Below are 22,893 nucleotides of genomic sequence, written 5' to 3' on the forward strand. Positions count from 1 at the left end.
TGTATTGTATTTTTTATGTAGCATTGGTTTTCCTGGAACTCAAACTCTAAAGTGCTGGATTAAAGGCATGTACCAGCATTGCCCAGCTTGAAACTTGCATTTTTTACATAGATGAAGGAGAGAATTTTAGGAAACTACAAATTATGGAAAATAAATTTTAGAAGATAAACTAATATAATGAAGTGGATCACCACTCTGATGGGGGAAGACAATTAACCACCTTGCCCCAGGGCATTCAGTCCTTTAACAAATGGTTACTGAACACCTATTGGAGTCAGGCACTGTGCCAAGATTTTAGGGTGAGCCTGGGTAGGTCTCAGTTTAGTCTTATGTTTCTCTAGCTCTGCCCAAACAATAAAGCAGGACAGCTTTTCATTGGCTAGCCCCCTTCCTGCAGGGTTTTGTGCAAAGGGGCCTCCTGCTGCATTTCCTCTGATAGACCACCTTTTCCTTCTTCCAGTGTGGCTGGAATCCATTCAGGTGCCAAGTACACTTTGTCACAAAGTGCATCCTTTACCTCCATCTTCCTGCCAGGAAAGAGATTAGAAAATATGGGGGTAACTCTCTCTTTCCTTCTCAAGTGGAAAAACACGTTAGAGTGGATACTAGGGTCATACTGACTAGGAGAAATGTGTGATACAAATTCAAGGACGCTGCTTTTCTGACTTCCTTTCAGAGCTAAATAACCTTCTCCTCCATCTCCTGCTGCTGCCTGAGGGCTTTTGCTCAGGATCCCATGTCCCTGGGGCAGCTAGTGGCCAGTGCAGAGTTATCACAAAGCTCCCATCAAGCCTAGCTGTGGCCCTGACTATATGGCCACCCTATAGCCTCTGATTTCTCTGCTCAGTCTTGTTTCTTTTCTATCTTCACCCAGAGATATGGGGACCAAAAGCATTCTCTAATAATTCCTTGTAACTCAACCTCTTTCCTAGAGAACCCAACCCACAGCATCAAGTGCTAGAGATAGCCTGCTAAGAAAGGATTCAGGATCTGGACCACCCAGTGGAATGATGATCAATCCTTAGGAGAACAGAGGGAGTCTCTGGCATGGGAAAACTCTAAAATCCAAAACATTTTTTTTATATATATATAAATGGTGTGGTATGACAGAGAAAGAAAATGCACTAGGATGGATCATGGACACAATAAGACATTCATTGGGCCAGCAGGCATCAGCAACAGCATCCCTGGAAAAGCAGCAGATCACTGCTACAGGGACAGGGTGCAATGTTTGGCACTCAATTAACATCTGGTTGTCATAGTCTTACAGTACATGGGTGACTAACAACTGCACCTTGAAACGTGTATAGCTACAAGGAGCTTAAACTGGAAATGAGTGTGTAAGCTACCCAACTCATAAAGCACATGAAAGGTTCTGACAACAGGTAAGAGGGATTGTAGGTGAGTGGGAGGAATGTGCTGAGAGGCTCCCTTTTGCCTCAAGATGGCAGCGCCCCCATCCAGTAAGAAGGCTACCGAGGTCCTGCAGGATGCTCGCAAACCCTAAAAGAAGCAAGTCAAAATTGAGCACTAAGCCATAGGAAGAAATAAGCTTTTTGTTTCTTTTTCTGAGACAGTCTGTCTGTGCAGCCCAGGCTACTCTTGAACTCGTGGTCCCCCTGTCTACCAAAGACAAGGACTGCAGGCATGTGTCCCCACACCCAGCCTTCTATATACTTTCCAAAATTTTTTCTTGGCTTTGTATATAGGTACACATTTTTAATTTCAGCATTCAGAGGCAAACATAGGTGTGTTTATGAATTTAAAGCTGGTCTTGTCTACACAGTGAAATCTGGGCCAACCAGTATTATCTTTTATAAAATGTTTTATTACATTTATTTATATATGTCCATGTGTGGATGGGTATGTATGTATCATGGTCAGGGTGTAGAGATCAGAGGAGTTGGTTGTTTCTTTCAACCATGCTGGTCCTAAGCATTGAACTCGGGTCCTCAGGCTCCATAAGCAAGCACATTTTTATTGTCTTTTTTTATTTTTATTTTTATTATCTCTGGCTTGCATTTCACTGCAAGGAGTGTTTCATCAAATCTGGGTAAGTGTGTCCCAAGAATAGGTGCTATGAATAGAATTCAAATCACTGGATCAATGTGGTTCTTTTTCCTGCAGCCAACTTTATTTGAAGATACTGATGAATTGAAATTTACTAGCTAGACATGGGTACCGCATACCTGTCATCCCAGCTCTTGGAAGACAGAGGCAGGATATAAATTCCATACCCGCCTGTACTACCGAAGATCCTGTCAAAAGGCCAGGGTGGTAGCACTTGTGTTTAAATGATCCCAGCATTCAAGAGGCAGAGGCAGATGGGTCTCTGGGTTGAAGTCCATTCTGGTCTACAGAGCAAGTTCCAAGACAGTTAAGGCTACACAGAAAAAAAACTCAAAATCAAAAACCAAAACACTTTATGATGACCAAGTCACAGAATAAACTGCAAAATGCCCACTTTGTAATACAGGTGCACCCTCAGGGCAGAGGGACTGGTCCCCAGCTATGGGGAGGGTTGTAGGTCGAGTGATCTGATAGAAGTCTTTTTAGGGCATTTGTGCATGTTTCCTTGCTTGTGTGTGTAGGGCAGAGGTCAATGCCACTCTCCTCCCCCACCCCCTTTTTATAAAACAAGGTCTTTCCCTGAGCCTAGAGCTCACCAATTTGCCTAGACTATCTGGTCAGCAGGCTACAGGGACCCTCCTGTCTCTATTTCCCCTAGCAGGGTATCATAAGCACTGTGCCTAGGCTCACATGGGTTCCAAGCCAGATCTCATGCTTGCACAGTAAGCACCTTATTGACTGAGCCATCTCTCAGTCCTCTGCTGTCTTCTTGACAAACCATCCTTGGCTGAATAAGCTGCTTTCCCCAAGGCTACACCCAATTCCTGGGGTAGCTAGCACCTAATACCTAGTCAGTCAGTATTTGAAGACTTAGTCCCTTTGTCCTGACAGAACTCAAAACACCCACCTGAGCTTGAGAGCTCTCTTTCAGTCTGCCAAAACCTCCTGTGCCAGCAGCTGACTTCAGATTAATTCCACTTCCTTCCTTTCCCCCACAGGAATTGGTCCTAAAAGAGCTCCCTAATGAATGCCCTATGCACCACCGATCAATAACAGTTCATCTTGGAGACAGTTCCAGGAGAACCAACCTACAAGACAAACTGCCATTTGATCCCTGGGTATAAGCTCACCTCTGGATTTGACTTTTGTCTTCTCTAACCCTAGGAATCCCAGGTACAAATATGCAACATATCTGCCACTCTCTTGGCCCATGAAGTAAACTTGACTGAGAGAGGATGTATGTTCATTATCCTGTCAGGCCAAAGATGCTCCTTCAAGTGCAGAGTAATGGCACAGTTTCCTCCAGTTTTCCCTGAAGTCCCATCTGGATTCAGCCTCTTCTGAGCTGAGTTCTACCATCTATCACAATAAAGCACGCCATATTCTCAGCCCTTTAACAGCCACCGTATGGCTATTTCTGTCTTTAGGCTGCCAGCATAGATCCCTCCTGGGGGCCTTCTATGATCTTCTGGTCTCCAAGGACTTTCTGCCATAAGGAACACAGTGGCTCATCTCTGAATAGAAAGGTCCCAGCTGTTTTATTCAGGTGAATGATGGGATACCTCTGCCACACAGAAAGTCTGTTTGGGAAGATAGGGAAAAGAGGCTCAAGGCAAGGGTATGGACTTCTCAAGTTCAAGTCAGCAGCAGGGCTGGGATTAGCACATACTTCTGCATCCTTTTGCTCTTCTCCATAGCACCCAAGCTTTGCTTCCATTGTAATCTAGGTAGAGCTATAGAAAAGGGAACTGTTCTGTCCTCTACACCACAGACACATGGAACTCTGAATTATCAGTGCTATTGGAAAACAAATAGAGTGTGGGGCTAAAAGGAGAAGTGATGGGAACTGTGAACACTGCTTGTCCCCTAATAACTATCCCCGTCTTACGTGGTAGGAAAGGACTGTTATCTACAACAATCACTAGCCTGATGGAAAAGGATGTTTTTTTAATCCTTCTAATACACATACACTCATACACCCACGCAAGCACACACGAATGCACACACACACATACACACACACACACACACACACACACACACGCTTTATTCTGAGGTCTAGAATCTTGGATAGAAGAATACACTTCAAGATGTTCTGGTAAATACTGTTGGGTTAATAGGAAGAATTTATGTTTTGTTTTGTTAAAACACAAGAATTAAAGCAGCATCATTCCACAGAGCTGGAATTAAAACAGTCACAATTTGTTCCAACATTTGGCCTTGATCAGATATGAACATCATTGGGTTTTAATCAGGAATCTTCTCTTTATAGTTACAGCTTCTTTTATTCTGGTCAGATCAAAACAGCAGATAAGAAGCCAAAACTATGACTCCTTCAGACTTCCCAGTCCTTAAAACAAGAAAGGGACAAGCTACTGCAGTAAACTGACAAGCGTGCCATCTGGATCCCGAGAAAATATCAATTGCCCAAGTCAGTGTCTATGGCAGAGGAAAAATAAATTATCTAATTAAATATGCACTTTAAAAAATACTTGTCCCAAGAGACCAATGTTTGGGCCAAAAAGTCTTTAGACCAGCAATCAAATCCGTTTTCCCCAATCTATGTGATGTCACTGATGCAGGAACACATTACTGCAAGGATGCTGGATTTGGTGGAATTTGAAACCTGCTGAGTTTTGTGCACATGTAGGCATCCCCAAAATAGAGACAAATGTCACTCTTCTAGGTCCTTCTAGAGATAGCTTAGGTGGTGCTTAAGTAGAAAAATCATCTCCTTTTGCTCTATGGAGTGCTGAGAAAGAGATGGATACAAAGTCAGGGTTAATGGTGATTTAGCAGAGAGCCACAGCGGAAGGAAATCTCCAGGGGTCAGCAAGATCGTAGACAAATCCTGTTTTTTGTTTTTGTTTGTTTGTTTGTTTGTTTGTTTGTTTTTTCGAGACAGGGTTTCTCTGTGTAGCCCTGGCTGTCCTGGAACTCACTCTGTAGACCAGGCTGGCCTCGAACTCAGAAATCTGCCTGCCTCTGCCTCCCAAGTGCTGGAATTAAAGGCGTACACCACCACTGCCCAGCTTGACAAATCCTCTGTTATTGTAACAATTTATAGTATTGTTTCCCGTTTATGCACTCAATCTAAGGCTCTCCCCACACCCTTATTCTGTAAATAGTATCACTAAACACCTGGTAGGTGCAAACTAACAAGCATTCCAGGTTCTTCTTCATCGAGTTCTCTGTTATCAGTAAGTCCTTCCTTCTGTCTGCAAAACACTCACCTCTTCTCATTTTTCTTTCTTGACTACCCTAACTAAAAGCCACAGTCTAAGACAGACATTCTCTGTCTTAGACTGTGGGGCCATTTCTGGTGTCCCTACATTCGCTGCCCCTCCCCCCATTATAATCTATTTATATCATAGATCTTCACAAACCAAATAAGGTCACTATCCTTGTCGAAAACCCTCCGGTTCTTTTCATTGCATCTGGAACAAAATCCAAACACACATTTGGTGAATTTAAAGACAGGATCTCACTATTTAGCCTAGGCTGTCATGGAACTGGTGGCTCTCCAGCTTCCGCTTCCCCAGTGCTGGGATTTACAGGCGTGTGTCCACCCCGAATGCCACCTCTGGCCTCTGCCTACCTTTTCTCATACCGCTCTCTAGTCACAAGGGCCATTTTGCAGGTCCCTGAACCTGACAGGCTTCCCATTTTCTCTCTCCCCACTGGCTGTTTCCGTGCCTCTGGGATAGCCTGCACCTAATGCTCACAGGACAAATCTTTAAGATCGCAGTGGTCTCCCAGCAGAGCCACCGTTGCAGCCCCCAGCGCCGGGCTGAGCCGCCGCCCCCTCGGGAAGGCTCTGCAGGGCAGTCCTGGGCGCCGCCGGCCGGCGCGTGGTTTCGCTTCCGGGTGAGGGGCGGGCGGGCCGAGCAGTTCCGGGGCGGGCGGTGGCTGCGGGTCCCGGCGCGGAGGGCGCGAGCGCGCGGCGCGGGCCGAGGGCCGAGGGCGGCGGCGCGGGGACCCCGGGGCCAGGCGGCCCATGGGGCGCGAGGAGTGAGGCCGCGGCCTGCCCTGCGGTGGGGGGTGGGGGGAGCGGGGCGGGGCGATGGATAAACTGACCATCATCTCAGGATGTCTCTTTCTGGCCGCCGATATCTTCGCCATCGCCAGCATCGCCAACCCGGACTGGATCAACACCGGGGAGTCGGCGGGTGAGCGGCGTGCGCGGGCCGGGAGGGCGGCCGTCCCCCGGGTCGGCGGTCCCGAGGGTTAAAGGTCGGCGCCGGGGTGGGGGTGGGGGGCCCTGCGGAGGCTGTTTCGCTGTGGCTCCCCCTTTCCCCTTTGAAGTGTATGTGGTTATAATCTTTGCTTTATTTTAGGCCCGGGGGGCTATAATAATACTAATAATAAACTTCATTTTATGGAGCATCTTTCATTCCAGCGCATCTCACGCACACACGCGCGCGCTGGAGATATCTTAACAGTAGTTAGAAAATTAAATAACACATTAGAGTCGCAGGCAGCCCCAGCGGCAGTGCCTGCTGGAACGTTGGCGCTGAAGGCGGGGGTGTGTGGGGTGCCCTCAAGAAAGAGGCGGGCATCTTTACGAAGGGTATCCCAGGTGAATGTGCTGGCAGGATTCTCAGCTCCAACCCTCTCTTGATTCTCTTTCTCTCTCACCTAGACCTGCGAGACCAAACCTTTAATTAATGTACACAGCTGTCAGGAGAATCGCTCAGAATTAAGGAACGGTCTTGTATTTGAACTGCTTGTTAGTGAAGGTGAAGGGAATGAGGAGTGGGAACCCTTCAAATGATTTGTTATAAAATGTATCGCTATGCTGTCAAACTTCTTACGTGTCGCATAGGGTTCTCAATTTATCCAGCAATATTTTTAGCTCTTAAAAAAAAAAAGCTGTAGCTGAGACATTTGTTGCTTTCTGCTTCCTCTCCTCTCTAATCTAGACCTAGTAACACAAAATCATGCTGCCAGATTTACTGGTTATTAACATAACACTAAAAAATTATACTTGTCTTCACTGTAGAGTTTTACCAGAGCTGTTAATTGTAACACATAAAAAGAGAGTTTGAGAATCATGTGAAATTTGGTACCTGTGGGCTGTTTCTGAAAGTGTTGCAGATTCCAGACAATGTATTTGACTATATGTGTGACATTCAGCTCGTTACCACGGTTGTTTTTACTCTGACTGTATGTGTAGTGACTCCTTTGTGAGACTTTCTAAGTATCACATACTTAGGAGCAAAGGTTCGCACTGTTGAGAATCCTTATTGAAAAAAGATTTTTAGTGGAATCCCGGTAGGTAGTGGATGGATGGAACGTGCACAAGCAAGGTAACCTAGAGAAGGGAACTGCTACTATACATTATATAAGAGCAGTAACCGTGCAGTGTTCCAGAGCTGATGTTGCAAAGGCCACTGAGAGAAAGAAAGAGAGAATAAATACAACGGGGCGCAGTCAGATTCAAAGTCTTTGGCTGTGAGTTGGCAAAGACGTGAAAGAGACAGTAGCCCAAAGTTTGCAGAAAGGAGAAAATGTTTGAGAAAGGGAAGCAGCTGCAGAGAGTGTGCAGACAGTAGCCTTTTCTGGCTTTGTGGATGTACAGTGTGGCAACCTTCCTGCCCCATTGACCCCTGTGTCCAGCTCCTTGGATTTTCTAAATAGTGATAGTGAGTAGATAGTGAGCTTTCTAAATGCTCTTGGAAATAAAACACCAACAATACTTATATGAAATAAGTAATAAAAAATAAAAATAGTCACATCTTTCAAGTCAGCGAGACAATCACAAGAAGTGCAAGTGGGATGTGGAGTGGGAGGAGTGGCCGAGCTCCAAGGTCTCAGAAGGGACCTCACTGGGTAGCAAAGCACTCGGCCATTTCCCTTCCTCGTGTTCGCATTTTAATGGCGGCTTTTTATTGCAGTCATTTTTAAGTCTATTTTACTTTATGTCTATGGGTGTTTTCATATATGTATATGTCTGTGTGCCCTGTGCATGTCTGGTACTGAAATTGGCCAGAAGAGGCACTGAAGTAACCGATGGTTGTGAACCACAATGTGGGTGCTGGGAATTAGATCAGAGTCTTCTGGAAGAGTAGCCAGTACTCTTAACAACCGAGCCATCTCTCCAGGCCCTTTATTGCAAATTTTAAATGATTTTTTTAAAATACATTTAAAAATACAGCAGAACTCTTAGAACTAGTGATCTGCACAGTGTAGCTAGAAATCCAGTGTGGTGACCTGAGGGAGGTGCCAGGGTTCACTCACATACAAGCACCATCATTTGCTGGCATCGTGGGATTGGCTCAAGCCCCTTGGCCTCCCTGTGTCTGTTTTTACCTCTGTAAAATAAGGACATTAACCACCTCCTTGGCTTCTAGTGATGGCTAGCCACATTAGTCCACGGGAAACATTAAGAATGTTCCCTAACATTCTCAGCACTGAAGACGTAGTATAAATAAGTAACTGTCATATTGCTGTTTTGCAATCCGCCTTAAGCTTTTACTGTAGGAAGTGACAGGACCTCATTAGATGTTCTTGGAAATATGTAAACATCAAGAATAACATCCCAGAACTTAAATGTCTCCCCTCATGCTTTATGCTTTCTCTGTCACTTCCTTATTGTTTCTCTTGCTTCATTTCTCATCTGCATACTCTGGCCTTGGTGCGCCTCAGCCTCTGTCAAACACCAGAACCCTAGCTGATAGCTTATCAGCTTGTTGCCAGAGAGTGGCGACCACACTTCGGACTGCTTTAAGTTTGTTTTTGCTGAACTGATCCTAATACAGAAAAGGTACATTCTGTGTATTCTTACCTGACTGTGAGAACCTTTGCTGCGTTTGCTCTGATAGCTGTGGTTTATGCACAAGCTTCTGCAGATGCAATGAAACCTAGTGTTTGCGAGGGAAAGTGCCTGGGGAAAGCACTTCTAAAGGACCCTTAGCAGTGTCCATTAGGACAACCAGGAATGCTTAATGTCGGGTGGATATAATGACACAGTTACGTAAGTCTGCCCTGTTGAGGGCAGACTCCTGCTGCCTGCTGGACCCAGCATTAACAGTAGTGTCAGTGATGTAGTGTTGTATGCTAGCTCAAGTCCAGAGACTCCAGCTCCTCACTGTGATTCCTTTGGCCTCATATATTTGGCTGATGTAAAATTGTCATTTCTACATTTCCCTGTGTTTCAGTGTTGTGTATGATATATGAGTGTCATTGTGGCAAGGCTTCCTTTTTAAAAAATGTTGTCAGGGCTGTGGTGTAGAGGTTCTAGATTAAGTCCTAGAAAGGAATCTTTTCCTTGAAATGCTTTTCATTTATCTTAAATGAAGTTTAAAGTAAATTCATTAGTAATTTGAGTTTTGCCAGATTACAGATGGGAAAAAAACAGATATGAGTTTCAATCTCAATCTCAAATGTTGGCTTTTGGCTTCATAGACATTGCTTAACTTCAGTGTCACTCTTTCCTCATGTCCCTAAAGAAGCAAACTTTTTGTGACAGAATAGGAAAAAAAAATGCTGTTAGTTGTAGTATGATCAACCATTAAGCTATTTCAGATCTCTAGATTCCTGTATGGAGGTATCACCCCTCTACCACAGGGTTTCAGTGACTGGCATACTGCTCTCTCTGAAGGTTGCTGCATTTTCCCAAACCTCCTTTTTTTAAGTGTATAAAACAGCTTCTCCATACATCTAATCAGAACCTCTACAGTGGGTGTGTAAGAACAGGTCACTGCATTTGCTCCTGAAGACGGTTGTATTTTTCTCTCTGTTCGGATGGGATGTCGGTATTTGAAGTGGGGATCAGATGCTGATACCCTTGTCCCTGCTACTGTTTCTGTCTTTTGAGACAGGGTCTACTTCAGACTGGCCCTGAGCTCATTGTTTGAGTCAAGGTTCTTGAAAGAACTGATATAATATACGAGTGTGTGTGTGTGTGTGTGTGTGTGTGTGTGTATGTATGTGTGTGTGTATGCGCGTACACACACGTGCTTACGCATTATAAGAGATGGTTTCCTAGAATGACTTACAATTGATAGGGACTGGGCGTTTATCAGTGGCTGTCTATGTGTTATAGAGGCTGGAAATCTGGTAACTGCTCAGTCAGGACTAGATGCTTCGGCAACCCCAGTCTGGCTCTGAAGACCTGGAAGGCCTAGAAGCTGGCTTCCTATGGCAGCAACAGCAACAAGATAGACACTGGCAAGAAGCAAGTCAGGCAAGCAGCACTGTTTTCCTCTGACCTGTCTAAATGTAGGCTGTCCTTCAGGTGTTACCTACTCTGGGTGGTGAGACTATTCTTTCTGCATATACCTTCACCCACCAGCCCAAAGATATGTCCCTTAGCTGTTTTTAGAGGTGGTCACATTGATAAGATTATCACATTCACTATGCAGATCAACCGACTGTCCTCCTGCCTCCAAATCCTGGGTACCAGGTTTACAAGGCCTGTGCCAACAAATGTGCCCACTAGCTTTATACTGTTCCTATTTTAAATTCATTCAAGGGGAAATGGTTAACTAAAATGTGATGTGAGTGCTTACAGAGGAAGATGTTGAAGACTGGCTTATTTGGGGACAAGCACTTTCCTACTGTTAGATCCCAAAATGTAGACTTAACTACCCAGTCCTTAGCAGAAGTGGGAACCTGTTCCTGCAGGACTGCTGGAATGAAAGAACAGATGTGTTTTCACAGATAAAAGCCTTGACTATGTGTACCTGGTTTTACACTAACAGATGAGGTCACTCAGTCCCTTTTCTCTGTAGCCTCTGACTTTCATGGTTAGAAACTTCCCTGTTTATACTCAATGTCTGACATTTTGTGAGGATGTTTCCTTTTTTCTCAAGTCTAAAGCTTGAGAGATAATTTGGGAATGGAGAGACTTAAGAAGTACTTGCTTTCTGGTTCCTGCCATCTGCCCCAAACAAAGCAGTTAAGTTTCACCTAGGCTACTGGCAGGATTGGTAGCTCTCTGAAACTGGTTCAACATGATCCTGGCCTGTACACTGGGTTAAAACATTAAAATGCTCCTACATAAGCAGACTCACTTACTAAGTACTGGAAAATGATTATCGAATGATAATAAGGCCTTCCCCTTGAGCTGCAGTAACTCCAGTGTTCACAGACATGTAGCATGTAGCAGCTCCATAACATCATTCCTGAATGAGCTAGCCTACTAAGAACTTGTTCTGTTGGCCCCACGGGGTGACTTGTAGAGAAAGACCAGGTCTGATTACCAAGAGAGCAGACGCCTTGAGACCATGTCCTCTAGTTTAGAGAGCATCCGTAATATTTCTTCATGAGTCTTTTAAGTCTTTCTCCAATAAAATTCTTTTTCAACAACTTTACTGAGACATATTATAAAATACTCAGCTTGTGTATACAATTCAATGGTTTTAGTTTACTCACAGAACTGTATACCAGTATTACCACATCCATGTTAGAGTGTTTTCATTATTCCAGAAACCAAGCTCATACCTCTTAGCCATCATCCTGAACTTCCTGGCCTTAAGCAACCACTAATCTTTCTGCCTAGAGAGTTGCAGATTTTGGGTATTTTAGGTAAGTGGAGTTTTTGTGATTGGCTTTTTCATTTATATTTTTAAAGTTCATCGATATTGAACTTTTAAAATACTTCTGTTGCTTAATAACTATCCATTGTAGTAATAAAGTACTTTTTATTTACCCAGTCATCTGGCGAGAGAAGAAAATTCTATAATGATAAAGTAGTCCACTAGTGTTCTTTTAAAAAGTCACATTATGGAGCTGAAAAGATGGCACACTTGCTGTTTTTGTGGAAGACCCAAGTTCAGTTCCCAGCACCTATATCAGGTAGCTTACAACTACTTGTAACTCTAGCTTCAGGGAATCCAACATGCTTCTTTGGCCTCAACAGGCATCTGCACTCATGTACACATACCTCCACACAAGTATATACATATATACATAAGTAAAGAAGAATCTTTTCTTTAGTGACATTATCAGAACTTACACATATCAAGTAGTAAGGACTTTGGAGAAAATTCAAAGAGAAAACTATTCACAGGATATCCTCAAAGCTTGAAATCATTTGATACTGAATTTCACAGTATAGACCAGATTTCCTAAAATGAGATTAAGGATCCTGAGCAAAACATTATTTTTTTTCATTCTGGTCTTCCAGAATTAATTTTTTTATCAGTACCAATAGAGATGTAACCAGACATTCATTCTAATGGGCCTGGAAGTGTTGTAGGGAGAATTGGTTCACAGAGCATGGACAGAAGGCAGGAATAATGAGAAATCATTAAAAGAAGGAATTCAGAGAAAAATTGCCAAGTGATGGCTGCCTGTGTGTTCATTAGATTGGTAGCATCTGCCACAGCCCCTCTCAAAACTGGTTTAATAATAGTCACAAACATCAGTCCTCCACTCTTTAGCCTAGAGTGACCAAACCAGTGTCATTTTTAAATTCTTTTCATGATAAGTGTAGGTTTGTTTCAGAGTTACTTGCAGTAAAATGGCACAGTAAGATTTGGAGCAGGTGGATTTAGGTTTTGACTCTTGGAATCTCCATGGTTTGTGGCAGGTAACTATCACTCGGCTGTAAAGTAAAGGTGACATGGTTGGTTCAGAGGAGGATTATCAGCTGGCCGTGATGGTCAGCTAGCCACCACTTTGGAGGCAGGGAAGGCAGAGACAGGCAGATTCCTTGAGTTCAAGGCCAGCCTGGTCTACAGAGTGAGTTCCAGGATAGCCACAGCTACACAGAGAAGCCTTGTGTCAAAAACCAGAACAACACCACAAAATATGATTGTTTTAAACAATGTAGCACGTGAGGGATCAGCACATTGGCTGATAGACTACATGTCTGGGTATTAGTCACAGTTGCCGTTATTATATGGAAAGCCAAGACACTGGGCATTTGGAGGGCTGTTCTTTTGCATTATCTGTCTTATTTGTTTACTTTTGCCCTGCCTTGTTCCAAAAAGAGATTTAAGCCGACATGGTATGTCTATAGTTGAATATTCTTAAAACCAGCTGGGTCCAATCTGGGCAGAAGGGCAGCACAGTAAGTGTAGCAGCAATATAAACTTAATGGGACACATGTAAGTACCCAAATCAAGAGTGCCTTGGGTTTATGTGTATCTGAAAGAGTAAAGAATTTTTGTAAGTGAGAGGCAGCCAGCAGTGTTGGAAGGATGCACAGGTTTGGAACAAAGCAACATATAGTTGCATCCCATCATCACTATGAGCCAAGCCATCATTTTTAGACAGATTGAAGCCTTTTTTTTTTTTTTTTTTTTTTTTTTTAGGATCTCATGTGTTCCAAGTTGAAGATCACTTTAAACTCCCAATCTTCGTCTCTGCCTGCCAAGTGCTGGAATTACAGGTGTGACCATCACTGTGGCTGAGATAGTTGTAGACATTTCTTTTTGGTTGTCCAGAGCTTTTATAATACAAATGTGAATTTACTTTTCACATATTTCATTTCACTGCATATACTTAACCAGTGGGCATTACACATAACATGAGGGGGACATTCAGGCATACAGCAAAGTGTTACTGCTTGTGAAATTGTTATTGCATTGTAAATCAGGACTTTCAGTGACATACATGGAACACACGCACACACATGCATGCTGACCTTAGGCCCTCCTCCTCTTCTCCCGGAGCTCAGGTCGCACAGTGGCAGTGTTGTAGGTGTCAGTTCATAGTGACACATGCTCACAGTGTTACCTGCTCATGATGCCTTGGTTATCAAAATGTTTTCTAACTTGTACTACTGTTGGCTTTTGTTTGTTTTTAAGTATTTCCTTGAACTTCCTTATCCTGCTAAGCAGCTAGCCCCTAAAAAGCTTAACAATTACAGAAACCATTGCACTTTGACACAAGAACTTGGGGGTGACTTTGTGTTTTGACGGTAGTCTAACAAAGAAGTGCCCGGATGGGAGTCTGTCTCGAGCACTGATGCTATGCCGAGCTTGCTGTGTGCTCTGTTGTTAAACGTTAGTTACACTGAGTACTTGCCAGCTTTTCATCAAGCGAGTAGAATATTATGTTCTTCTGAGACTGACTGCTTCAGAACTGACAGGAGAGAGGCTGTGTATACATGTTTGAGTTAGCACCAGCCAGCATCTATGCTTTGCTTCTGTATATGACTCCAGTTCAGTTTTGAGACAGACATTTCTTTGAATTACTGTGTTAATTGATTTATTTTTAATTAGAAACGGGCTGCACTTTTATGTGACTCTTTATGTTACTTACTCGGCTATAAATAAAATGTCCCATTTGGCATTTTGACACTTGCTGCTGTATATATTGAGCAAAAAGGCAGCTGTTGACTTTTAATATAGATCCATTAACTGAGGACCATATCCTATAGTCAGAGAGTAAGCAAGAGTAAAGAAAATGCAGTTGGACAAGTCAGACGAGAACATGGAGGAGCAGTTTGTTCTTGCTCTTCTGTTCTTCTGTCTGTGGTACTGTTGACCTTGGAGCATCACTGGGTCAGCTTTCAACTAGATGATAGCAGTTCTCTGAAGAGTAGATCATGTTCCCATCAGTTATGCTAACCAGTTCTCTAACTTGGAGTGGCAAGACTCAAAGGCTTCTTAGATTATCAAAAATATGGCTACCTCCTTTATAAATTGACATCATTTTGATAAAGCAAATCTTTATCTTTAATAAACCTTCCTTGTTGCTCTCTTGGGTATTCCCTAAATCACTGGACTTATTTCCATTCTTACAACAAAGGCTATTGAAGCATTTGTGGTTTAAAAGGCACTTGTACTGAATATTCAGAAGGATGTTTTAATTAAAAAATATCTCATTTATTATATGGATGTTTTTCCTGCTTATCTATTTGTGTACCTTATGTGCGCCTAGTATTTGTGGAGGACAGAAGAGGGTGTTTGCTCTCCTGGAATTAGAGTTACAGGTGACTGTGAGCTGCCATGTGGGGACTGAGAATCAAACCCAAGTTGTCTCAAAGAGCAACCAATGCTCTTAATCACCAAGCCATCGCTTCAGCCCTGGTTTTGTTCTTTAGATTTATGTATTTGATGCATATGATTGTTTTGCCTGCATCTTCATATGTATACCACTTCCATGGCTAGTACCTACGGAGGTCAGAAGAGGAATCCAGATCCTCTGGAACTGGAGTTGCAGAGTGTTTTGAGCCACCATATGGGTGTTGGAAACTAAACTCGGGCCTTTTACATGAACAACAGGTTCTTTCAACCATTGAGCCATCTCTCCAGCTCCTATTCAGAAGGATTACGTTGAAGCACATTAAAAAAATATATATCCTTGAAGTACCTGTATTCTGCAAGGATAAAATAGACCAGATGGTCAGAAAGGAGGTGTGGTTTGAACATTACAAGTGCTACATTTAATGAGTATTTAAATACTCAAGAGGTCTTCTGCAGTACTTGTCCTTGGAGCTGGAGCTGCATGGGGGAAGGAGGTACAGCAAAGACATTTCCATTCCTGTTCACTTCTCTCTACATTGCTGCTAAACTTATCTCCTCAAAGTACAAGTATAATCATAGTAAATACTTAACATAGCACTTTGTGACAGATACTGTTCCAGGCTTTATCTGTGTTAACTAATTTAATCCTCACAATATCCTTATATAAGAGCTGCAATTCACCCTGCAGAGAGATGGAAGTTATATGACTTGCCCACAGAGCTGATCTTGGCTTTAACTACTGCATGTGTACTTGAGTAGACACCATGAACACACCTTATGCATCCATAAACAAAAGGCACCGTGCAGTTAGTTACCAGAGTGTGTCTGGCTCCACAGTGCCCTCAACCCTAGGTCCGACTTTGTCCTTACAGAGTCTGTATTCTAACCCACTCCATTACTGTGTCCTAAGTACAATCCTTTTCTTATCTCAGACATTTTACTTATGTTTTCTCAGCCTACAAAGCAAAGCTCTCATGCTCATTCTGGTGCCTATCTTATCTGCAGCTTGCCCATCTAAGAATATTCAGCTGACATCAAGTCAGCTATGGTTTCCCCTAACAATTTGTGTATTTCTCATGGTACCATGTCTATGTCACAATTATTTGTGTGTTTCCTGCAATATTTTTTTAGTATAGATTTTCTTGTTATCTTTTGAGACAAGGTCTTCTACAGTAACCCTATAAGTCACTGTGTGGCCCAAGCTGTACTTGAACTCACTGTAATTCTCCTTGCCCAACTTGCCTAGTATTGGGGTTTCAGATGTGAGCCACCACGTCCATCTATTGTAGTATAGAATTTTTTTTAAAGTTCCTTGAAAAAGGGGATATGATGTGTTATTCTTTGTATATTAGGAAGTGTTGACCCTAACTAAGGTTGCAGATGGCAAGAGTAAAGGAAGTGATACTACACAAAGGTTTTGAACAGAATTGGAGACTAGGAGTGGGGTGTTGCTGAGTGCAGTGACTGAGTGTATTTGTTTTAGATATGTTCTATATGAAGGAAGAGTAAAAACACCCAAGGGACACTCTGAACTCCCAGGCTGAGATCATTTGTACAAAAGTGTTAGATGTTTCATATATATAATTAGTATATGCATGTATATATATCAAGTTATTCAATAGTTGTGTAACCATAGACTCTAGTCTAATTGTTTTTAGATACATTAGTTGGTTTTCATTTGTAAAATAAGGTATAGTTACCCTGTAGTCATTTGCAACTTTAAAACAGTATAAGATGAAAGCTGTATAGGTTGATTGGTTATCTTGGTCAGTTAGTTAGATTTCTAAACTAACCCCTAAGATCACGCTGTAGTTGTTTGGTTCTGTAAACAAACACAGTGTAGTATTTTTGTCCCCTCCCCCCTTTTCTCAGTGTCAGTATGCCAGCATCCTAACAAGGTTTGTGAGAGTCACAAATCACGTTGTGGCATGAGCATTCCAGTGTTCACTCTTATAAACCAAAAAAAGGAAAAGTAGCCTTTTTGTCTTCAGTTTATTCTTTAATCCACTTGTTTGATTTCAGAGCTTAAAAACATTTGTTCTTTCTGGTACATACACTTCACTGAGGGTTGGGTTGGGTTGGGTTGGGTTGGGTTGGGTTGGGTTGGGTTGGGTTGGGTTTTTTTGTTTTTAAATAGAATCTTACTATGTGGCTCTAGCTGTCCTGGAACTTAACTCTGTAGACCAAGCTGGCCTCAAACTCACAGATCTGCATACCTCCTTTGTCTCCCAAGTGCTGGGATTAAAGGCATGCAGTACTAATCCTGACTTAAGGTTTTTTGGTTTTGTTTTAAGTTAAACCACCCCCACATTTCTTTATGTGTCTAGAGACAGAGTCTCTTGTAGCCTAGCTTGATCTTAGACTTACTGTAGCCAAGGTTTTCTTTAAAATCTTTAAAATTAACAACTCCACCCACGAGACAAATTTCTCTGTGCAGCCCTGCCTGTCTTGGAACTCAACTCCATAGATTAGGCTGGCCTTGAACTCAGAGATCCACCTGCTTTTGCCCCCAGTGATGGGATTAAAGGCATGCACTACAACTGTCCAGCTCTTTAAAAAGTCTTTTTAAAAGTTTTTTAAATTATGTGTATTGTGAGAATATACACATGAGTGCAGTGACTGTCGAGACCAAAGGTACTAGACCCTCTGAAACTGGAGTCAGTGGTGGTTATCAGACACCCAACATGGATACTAGGTCTGAAATTGGGACCTCTGCAAAAAACATGTGTGATCCTATCCTCCACCTCTCCAGCCTCAGAATGGTTCCTATGGACTAGCAGACTGGACACCTTTAAGGATTCAACTCTAGGAAAGACTTCAGTGGATTCTGGATTAGAAGACAGACCCTCTTGGTATAGCAGATGGCATTGGGAAGTTGAGAGGACTGTTTCTAGTATCTGCCTGTATCCATTTGCAATCACACTGGTACTCCATGCAGTGTCTGCTTTCAGTGCTCCAACCTGCACTAAGATTTACTGTTCTTGGTGTGAATACCTTCCCAATCATCAGGGATGGTAGGTACATTGTGGGTTTCTTCCTACTGTGCTATTTCTTTTATTAATTTTTTGCCTCTGGAAGTAGTTTACAATACCTTTGTCCCTTTGTAGCTCAGAGTTAACGAAAATAACACATTGCTTACCTATCATCTCTCACTGTTCCCTGCCCTTCTTAAGCAACTTAGCCAGTTGCAGCAAGTTCCTAGGCTGAGTATTCAAGCAGTTCATACTCAGCTGAAAATGCTGTTTTCAGTGCTCAGTCCCATTGGCTTAATGTACAGCCTGCTGAACTCAGGTGCTGCTCTTCTGACCGAGTGGTTTTACTGAGTGTTTTTGGAGAACCCATCCACTTCTGTAATAAGAGTGACCATCTTTTGCCCCATATTAATATAGATTACAGAGACAGTAGCCCATTTTCTGTGAGCCTGCTTCTATTTCCATCTGCTTCTCATTAATTGTTTGCTTTTTGACAAATCTTTGTCCTTTTCTCATGCTGCTGTAAATTCTAATTTGTCCATCTGTCTGTCTGAATTTTCAGTCACTTCAATGGGATTTAAAGGAAGGCTTTTTAATAAATGTTAATTGAATTTATTGGCTTATGCAATTGTTTTGGACTAATGTTTACACATGCATATACACATGAAACTCAGGACATATTTGTCTATACTAGACAAATCTTTGAAATTTTTGTTTATCATGGTAAAGTTTGCTATAGCATCCTTTTTCTAAGGATGCATATTTCTTAGTTGTACCATAAGAGTTGTACACCCGTTTATAACAAGAATATGTGTGTGATTAGGAAATAATTCAGGAAAAGGCATAGTAGAGCACACTGTGATCCCAGCATTTGGATCATGGGCAAAGAGGAGCAGCACAAGTTAGAGGCTACCCTGGTCCACACAGCTCAGCCCATCTAGGGGTTCAGAGCAAGACCCTGTGTTGGGGGAGGGCGTAGATTAGTTGTGTTTACACTCAGATAGCAATGTCTAGAGGAGGGCTCTTTAAACACTTTGCACTTAGTAACCCTGCTGCACCAGAACTCCCACATATGTAGATGTCTTGGTTACTTTTCCTGGTTACTTTGACAAATATCTGACAAAAGCAGCTTAAGAAAGGAAAAGTTTGTGTTGACTTACAGTTTGAGAGGTCGGTCCATCATAAGTAGGGCGGGCATGGCACCAGCAGCATAAAGCATCGGTTCACATTGCACCTACAGGCAGTGAGCAGAGAGGCGAGCTCTGGTTCTCAGCTCACCTATTATTCAGTCGAGGGGGACCATTGCCCATGGTATGGTGTCACCCACATTTAGGATGGGTCTTCTGATGTCAACCCAATCTAAAACATGGACATGCCAGAGGTTTATCTTGTAAATGAATCTAGATCCTGTCAAGAAGACAATATTAAGCATCACAATAGGTATATGGAAGAAGTGTGCAAACTAAACATTCATTTGTAATTAGTCATACTTATTCTAAGATTTATTTTTTTAATTTTATGTGTGTGTGTCTATGTGCACATGAATGCAGTGCCTACAGAAGCCAGAAGAACATGTGGGATCCTCTGAAGCTGGAGTGGTGGGCAGCTGTGAGCTGCCTGACAGGGTGCTGGAAACTACACTGCGGACCTCTTCAAGGGCAGTAACCACTGAGCCATCTTTTCAGCCCCAAGAAAATTATTTAAAAAAAAATTTTTAGTATGCATGTAATTTTACTATATAACAAAGACAAAACAAATTTACATATTGATGAGAAGGATGGGCGTATTAAATTTACATAAAGATTCAGTCTCAGCTGAATATTCGCTACTGTAAGGCATAGAGCATCATCAACATTTTTCAGCTGATCAATATTTTGATTTGATGATTGTCAGTGCAGAAAATACTACTTCACATAACTATATAGTACAAAATAGCAGAAGTCGATTTAAGGCCATGTCAGGAATGGCTGGCAGTTCTTTCCTAATCCCAAGCCAAAATCATTTAATGATTTTTCCTTAATGAAATTGAAGTCAGCACCTCAAAACAGTTTTTAAAAATCAAACATTCTTACACAATGTAGTCCAAAATAATTTGATAAATGCTAAAGAATGCTAACAGGAAAACACTAAATGTCTTTGTTTTCTATTATGTTCAGAAATATCCGCATATACAATAAAAACTATAGTTCACAACTGTCTTAGGGTTTCTATTCCTGCACAAACATCATGACAAGAAGCAAGTTGGGGAAAAAAGGGTTTTTTCAGCTTACACTTCCACACTGCTGTTCATCACCAAAGGAAGTCAGGACTGGAACTCAAGCAGGCCAGGAAGCAGGAGCTGATGCAGAGGCCATAGAGGGATGTTACTTACTGGCTTGCTTCCCCTGGCTTGCTCAGCTTGCTTTCTTATAGAACCCAGGACTACCAGCCCAGGGATGGCACCACCCACAATGGGCTCTCCCCTCTTGATCACTAATTGAGAAAATGCCTTATAGCTGGATCTCATGGAGGCATTTCCTCAACTGAAGCTCCTTTCTCTGTGATAACTGCAGCTTGTGTCAAGTTGTCACACAAAACCAGCCAGTAAAACAACATAGAGGAGTCTCAAACCTGAGCCGAGGTATCTCGGGCAATGTTCTTTTGCTTTACATGGAAAGACTGCATTCACTGAAAAATACAAGTGGCTTTAGAACCAAGGGTGCAATGAAATCACACAGCACACAGGCCAGCACGGGTAGAAACGCCTCGGCTTTGTTATGGGTGATTTTTGCATTGGTTTCTGTTTACTCAGTTTTCAGAAACCTTTTACTCCTGGTCAGTGGTGCCATGGCTTTAATTCCAGCACCCATGAGGCAGAGGCAGATGGGTCTCTGTCTGGTCTATAGAGAGAGTTCCAGGACAGCAGTCAAGGCTACACAGAGAAACCCTGTTTTTTTCAGGGAAAAAAAAAAAAAAAAAACCTAATAAAGGGCTTGAGGGGTAGGGTAGGGACTGGAGAGATGGCTCAGCAGTTAAGAGCACTGACTGCTCTTCCAGAGGTCCTGAGTTCAATTCCCAGCAACCACATGGTGGCTCACAACCATCTGTAAAGAGGAGATCCAATGCCCTCTTCTGGTGTGTCTGAAGAAACCTACAATGCACTCATATACACAAAATAAATAAATCTTTAAAAAAAAAAGTTCCAATACTTCCCATGTCTGAGCTTGGGCTTTCATTGCACTGCAGAGCTGTTGTTGGAGGGCTGCTACCTACAGAGGTCAGTATTTCTTTGAAATTCTTTTTGTCCTTAGGTGGTATCCCATTAAGGGAATACAACCAAAGTTCCTTTTTCAAAAGCTTCAGGAGTCTAGCTCAGCAGGAAAAGCTCTTGCTGCCAAGCACAACAACCTAGTCTGATGCCTAGGACCCACTGGTGCTGTAAGGAGAGAACTGACTCCCACAAACTGTTCTCTGATCTCCACGTGCACACCGTTCCCATACACAAGTAAATATATACTTGTAATAAAGTACTTTGGTTTTTGTTTGTTTAAAGGTATGTGCTACCACTGCCCACAATGGAACCACGTTTTCGAAGCTACTCTAAAGGGTCTCCTTTCCTTTATTAATTTCATTCCCAAGCCAGGCATGGTAGTGTGTGCCTTTAGTCTCAGTGTTGGGGAGGCAGACACAGGCCAATCACTGAGTTCAAGGTCAGCCTGGTCTACAGAGTGAGTTCCAGGACAACCAGGGCTAGTCAGAGAAACTCTGCCTCCCAACACACACAAACACACTACCTCCCCAAAAGAATTTCATGCCCTGCAATCATGTCCACCTTTTAAAACTCTGACTTTATGTGTGATGGAATTGCTTTCTCATAGAGACTGATTTATTGATAATTGGGGTTATTGATAATTGTGATTGTGTGATACAATATAGAGATAAGGAAGAGTGGTAAGAATAGAGTCAGTGAGCCTGTGGTTTTTGTTCTTTGTTTGTTTGTTTTTCTTTGTTTCATGAGAGATTGTGGGAATGTATTACTGTGTAAACCGTTTTTGAGATGGTTCACCCATTTAAAAGGGCAAATAATAGCGATGAAATAAAAATGAAGGAATAGTTGCTGATGAGTCTGTGTCCTGCCAGAAGAGGACAGCTGAGGAGAGCAGGTAATAACTTGGGCAGCCAGGCCGTGGTGGAGAGAGAGGTCCTGAGTCCGTGGATGGGAGGAGCACTGACAATTTTGGTTGGCTTTTTCGTAGAGTATTTATGTGATAAGTCTCCAAATAGTTTTTTAAATTACAGCATCAGAGAAGTAGTCATGAAGGTTTAAGCCCAAGATTTCTATACAATTTTAAAAGGAAGTAAGAGTTGGCAATTGGATTAATTTAAAAATGTGCTTTTTTTCAGAATTAAAACTATAAAGTAGTATTATAATTCTATTATTAGGTTGAATTTTTAAGTACATTACATAAGAATTTTCTGTCCAAAATAGTTCTTTATGGGATTTGTCCCACTTGTTTGTGGTTTTCTGTGTTGATGAAACATCTTGGTTTTTACTCTGGATAAATATTCAAGAAAAATCAAACTGTTCTGCCCAGATAGTTCCAAATTATAAAATCAGCACAGCTGTGGAAGCAGACGTGGTACATTTCCTGACCAGTTCTTTCTTGCAAACATATAAAGATTTAACTTGCTATTCGGTCCCTTGTTCAGTTATTTTGAGAGGTAGATGAGCCCTTATGAACGATTTACTATGTGGCTCTCAGGAAGCACTCAGTGTAATGACAGCTATTATCCCTTTCCAGCTTGGAGTGGTTTATGAGTGCTTTTTATTTTCTTTGTGTGTACGTGTATGTGGTATATGTACATGTGTGTGTGTGTGCAGGTGTGCTGAAGGTCTGTATACATGTTGATGTCAGAAGCCTTCCTCAGTCACTGTTCACCCTATTCAC

At 42.3% G+C, this 22,893-nt stretch overlaps 1 protein-coding gene, 1 long non-coding RNA gene and 1 other non-coding gene across 5 annotated transcripts in view; 1 reads left to right on the plus strand and 2 right to left on the minus strand.

The window, feature by feature from the left end:
• Positions 1 to 4,163: 4,163 nt before the first annotated feature.
• On the minus strand, positions 4,164 to 5,970 carry LOC143443863 (uncharacterized). Its single transcript, XR_013113184.1, has 2 exons — positions 5,669 to 5,970; positions 4,164 to 4,822 (listed from the first exon to the last, which is right to left on the minus strand). It is a non-coding gene; the product is annotated as an uncharacterized LOC143443863 (long non-coding RNA).
• Positions 5,971 to 6,112: 142 nt separating this feature from the next.
• Positions 6,113 to 22,893, plus strand: part of Mosmo (modulator of smoothened) — a 59,384-nt gene continuing 42,603 nt past the window's right edge. For all 3 annotated transcript variants that reach the window (XM_076941956.1, XM_076941959.1, XM_034494644.2), the window contains exon 1: positions 6,113 to 6,239. In XM_076941956.1, the coding sequence (XP_076798071.1) occupies positions 6,134 to 6,239 (106 nt within the window). In that variant the 5' untranslated portion in view covers positions 6,113 to 6,133. The remainder of the gene's footprint in view (positions 6,240 to 22,893) is intronic.
• Positions 16,858 to 16,962, minus strand: LOC117701988 (small nucleolar RNA U13). Its single transcript, XR_004605911.1, has one exon. It is a non-coding gene; the product is annotated as a small nucleolar RNA U13 (small nucleolar RNA).

The sequence above is a fragment of the Arvicanthis niloticus genome, chromosome 1 (genome assembly GCF_011762505.2).
Source record: "Arvicanthis niloticus isolate mArvNil1 chromosome 1, mArvNil1.pat.X, whole genome shotgun sequence".
In the NCBI taxonomy this organism is placed as follows: Eukaryota; Metazoa; Chordata; class Mammalia; order Rodentia; family Muridae; genus Arvicanthis; species Arvicanthis niloticus.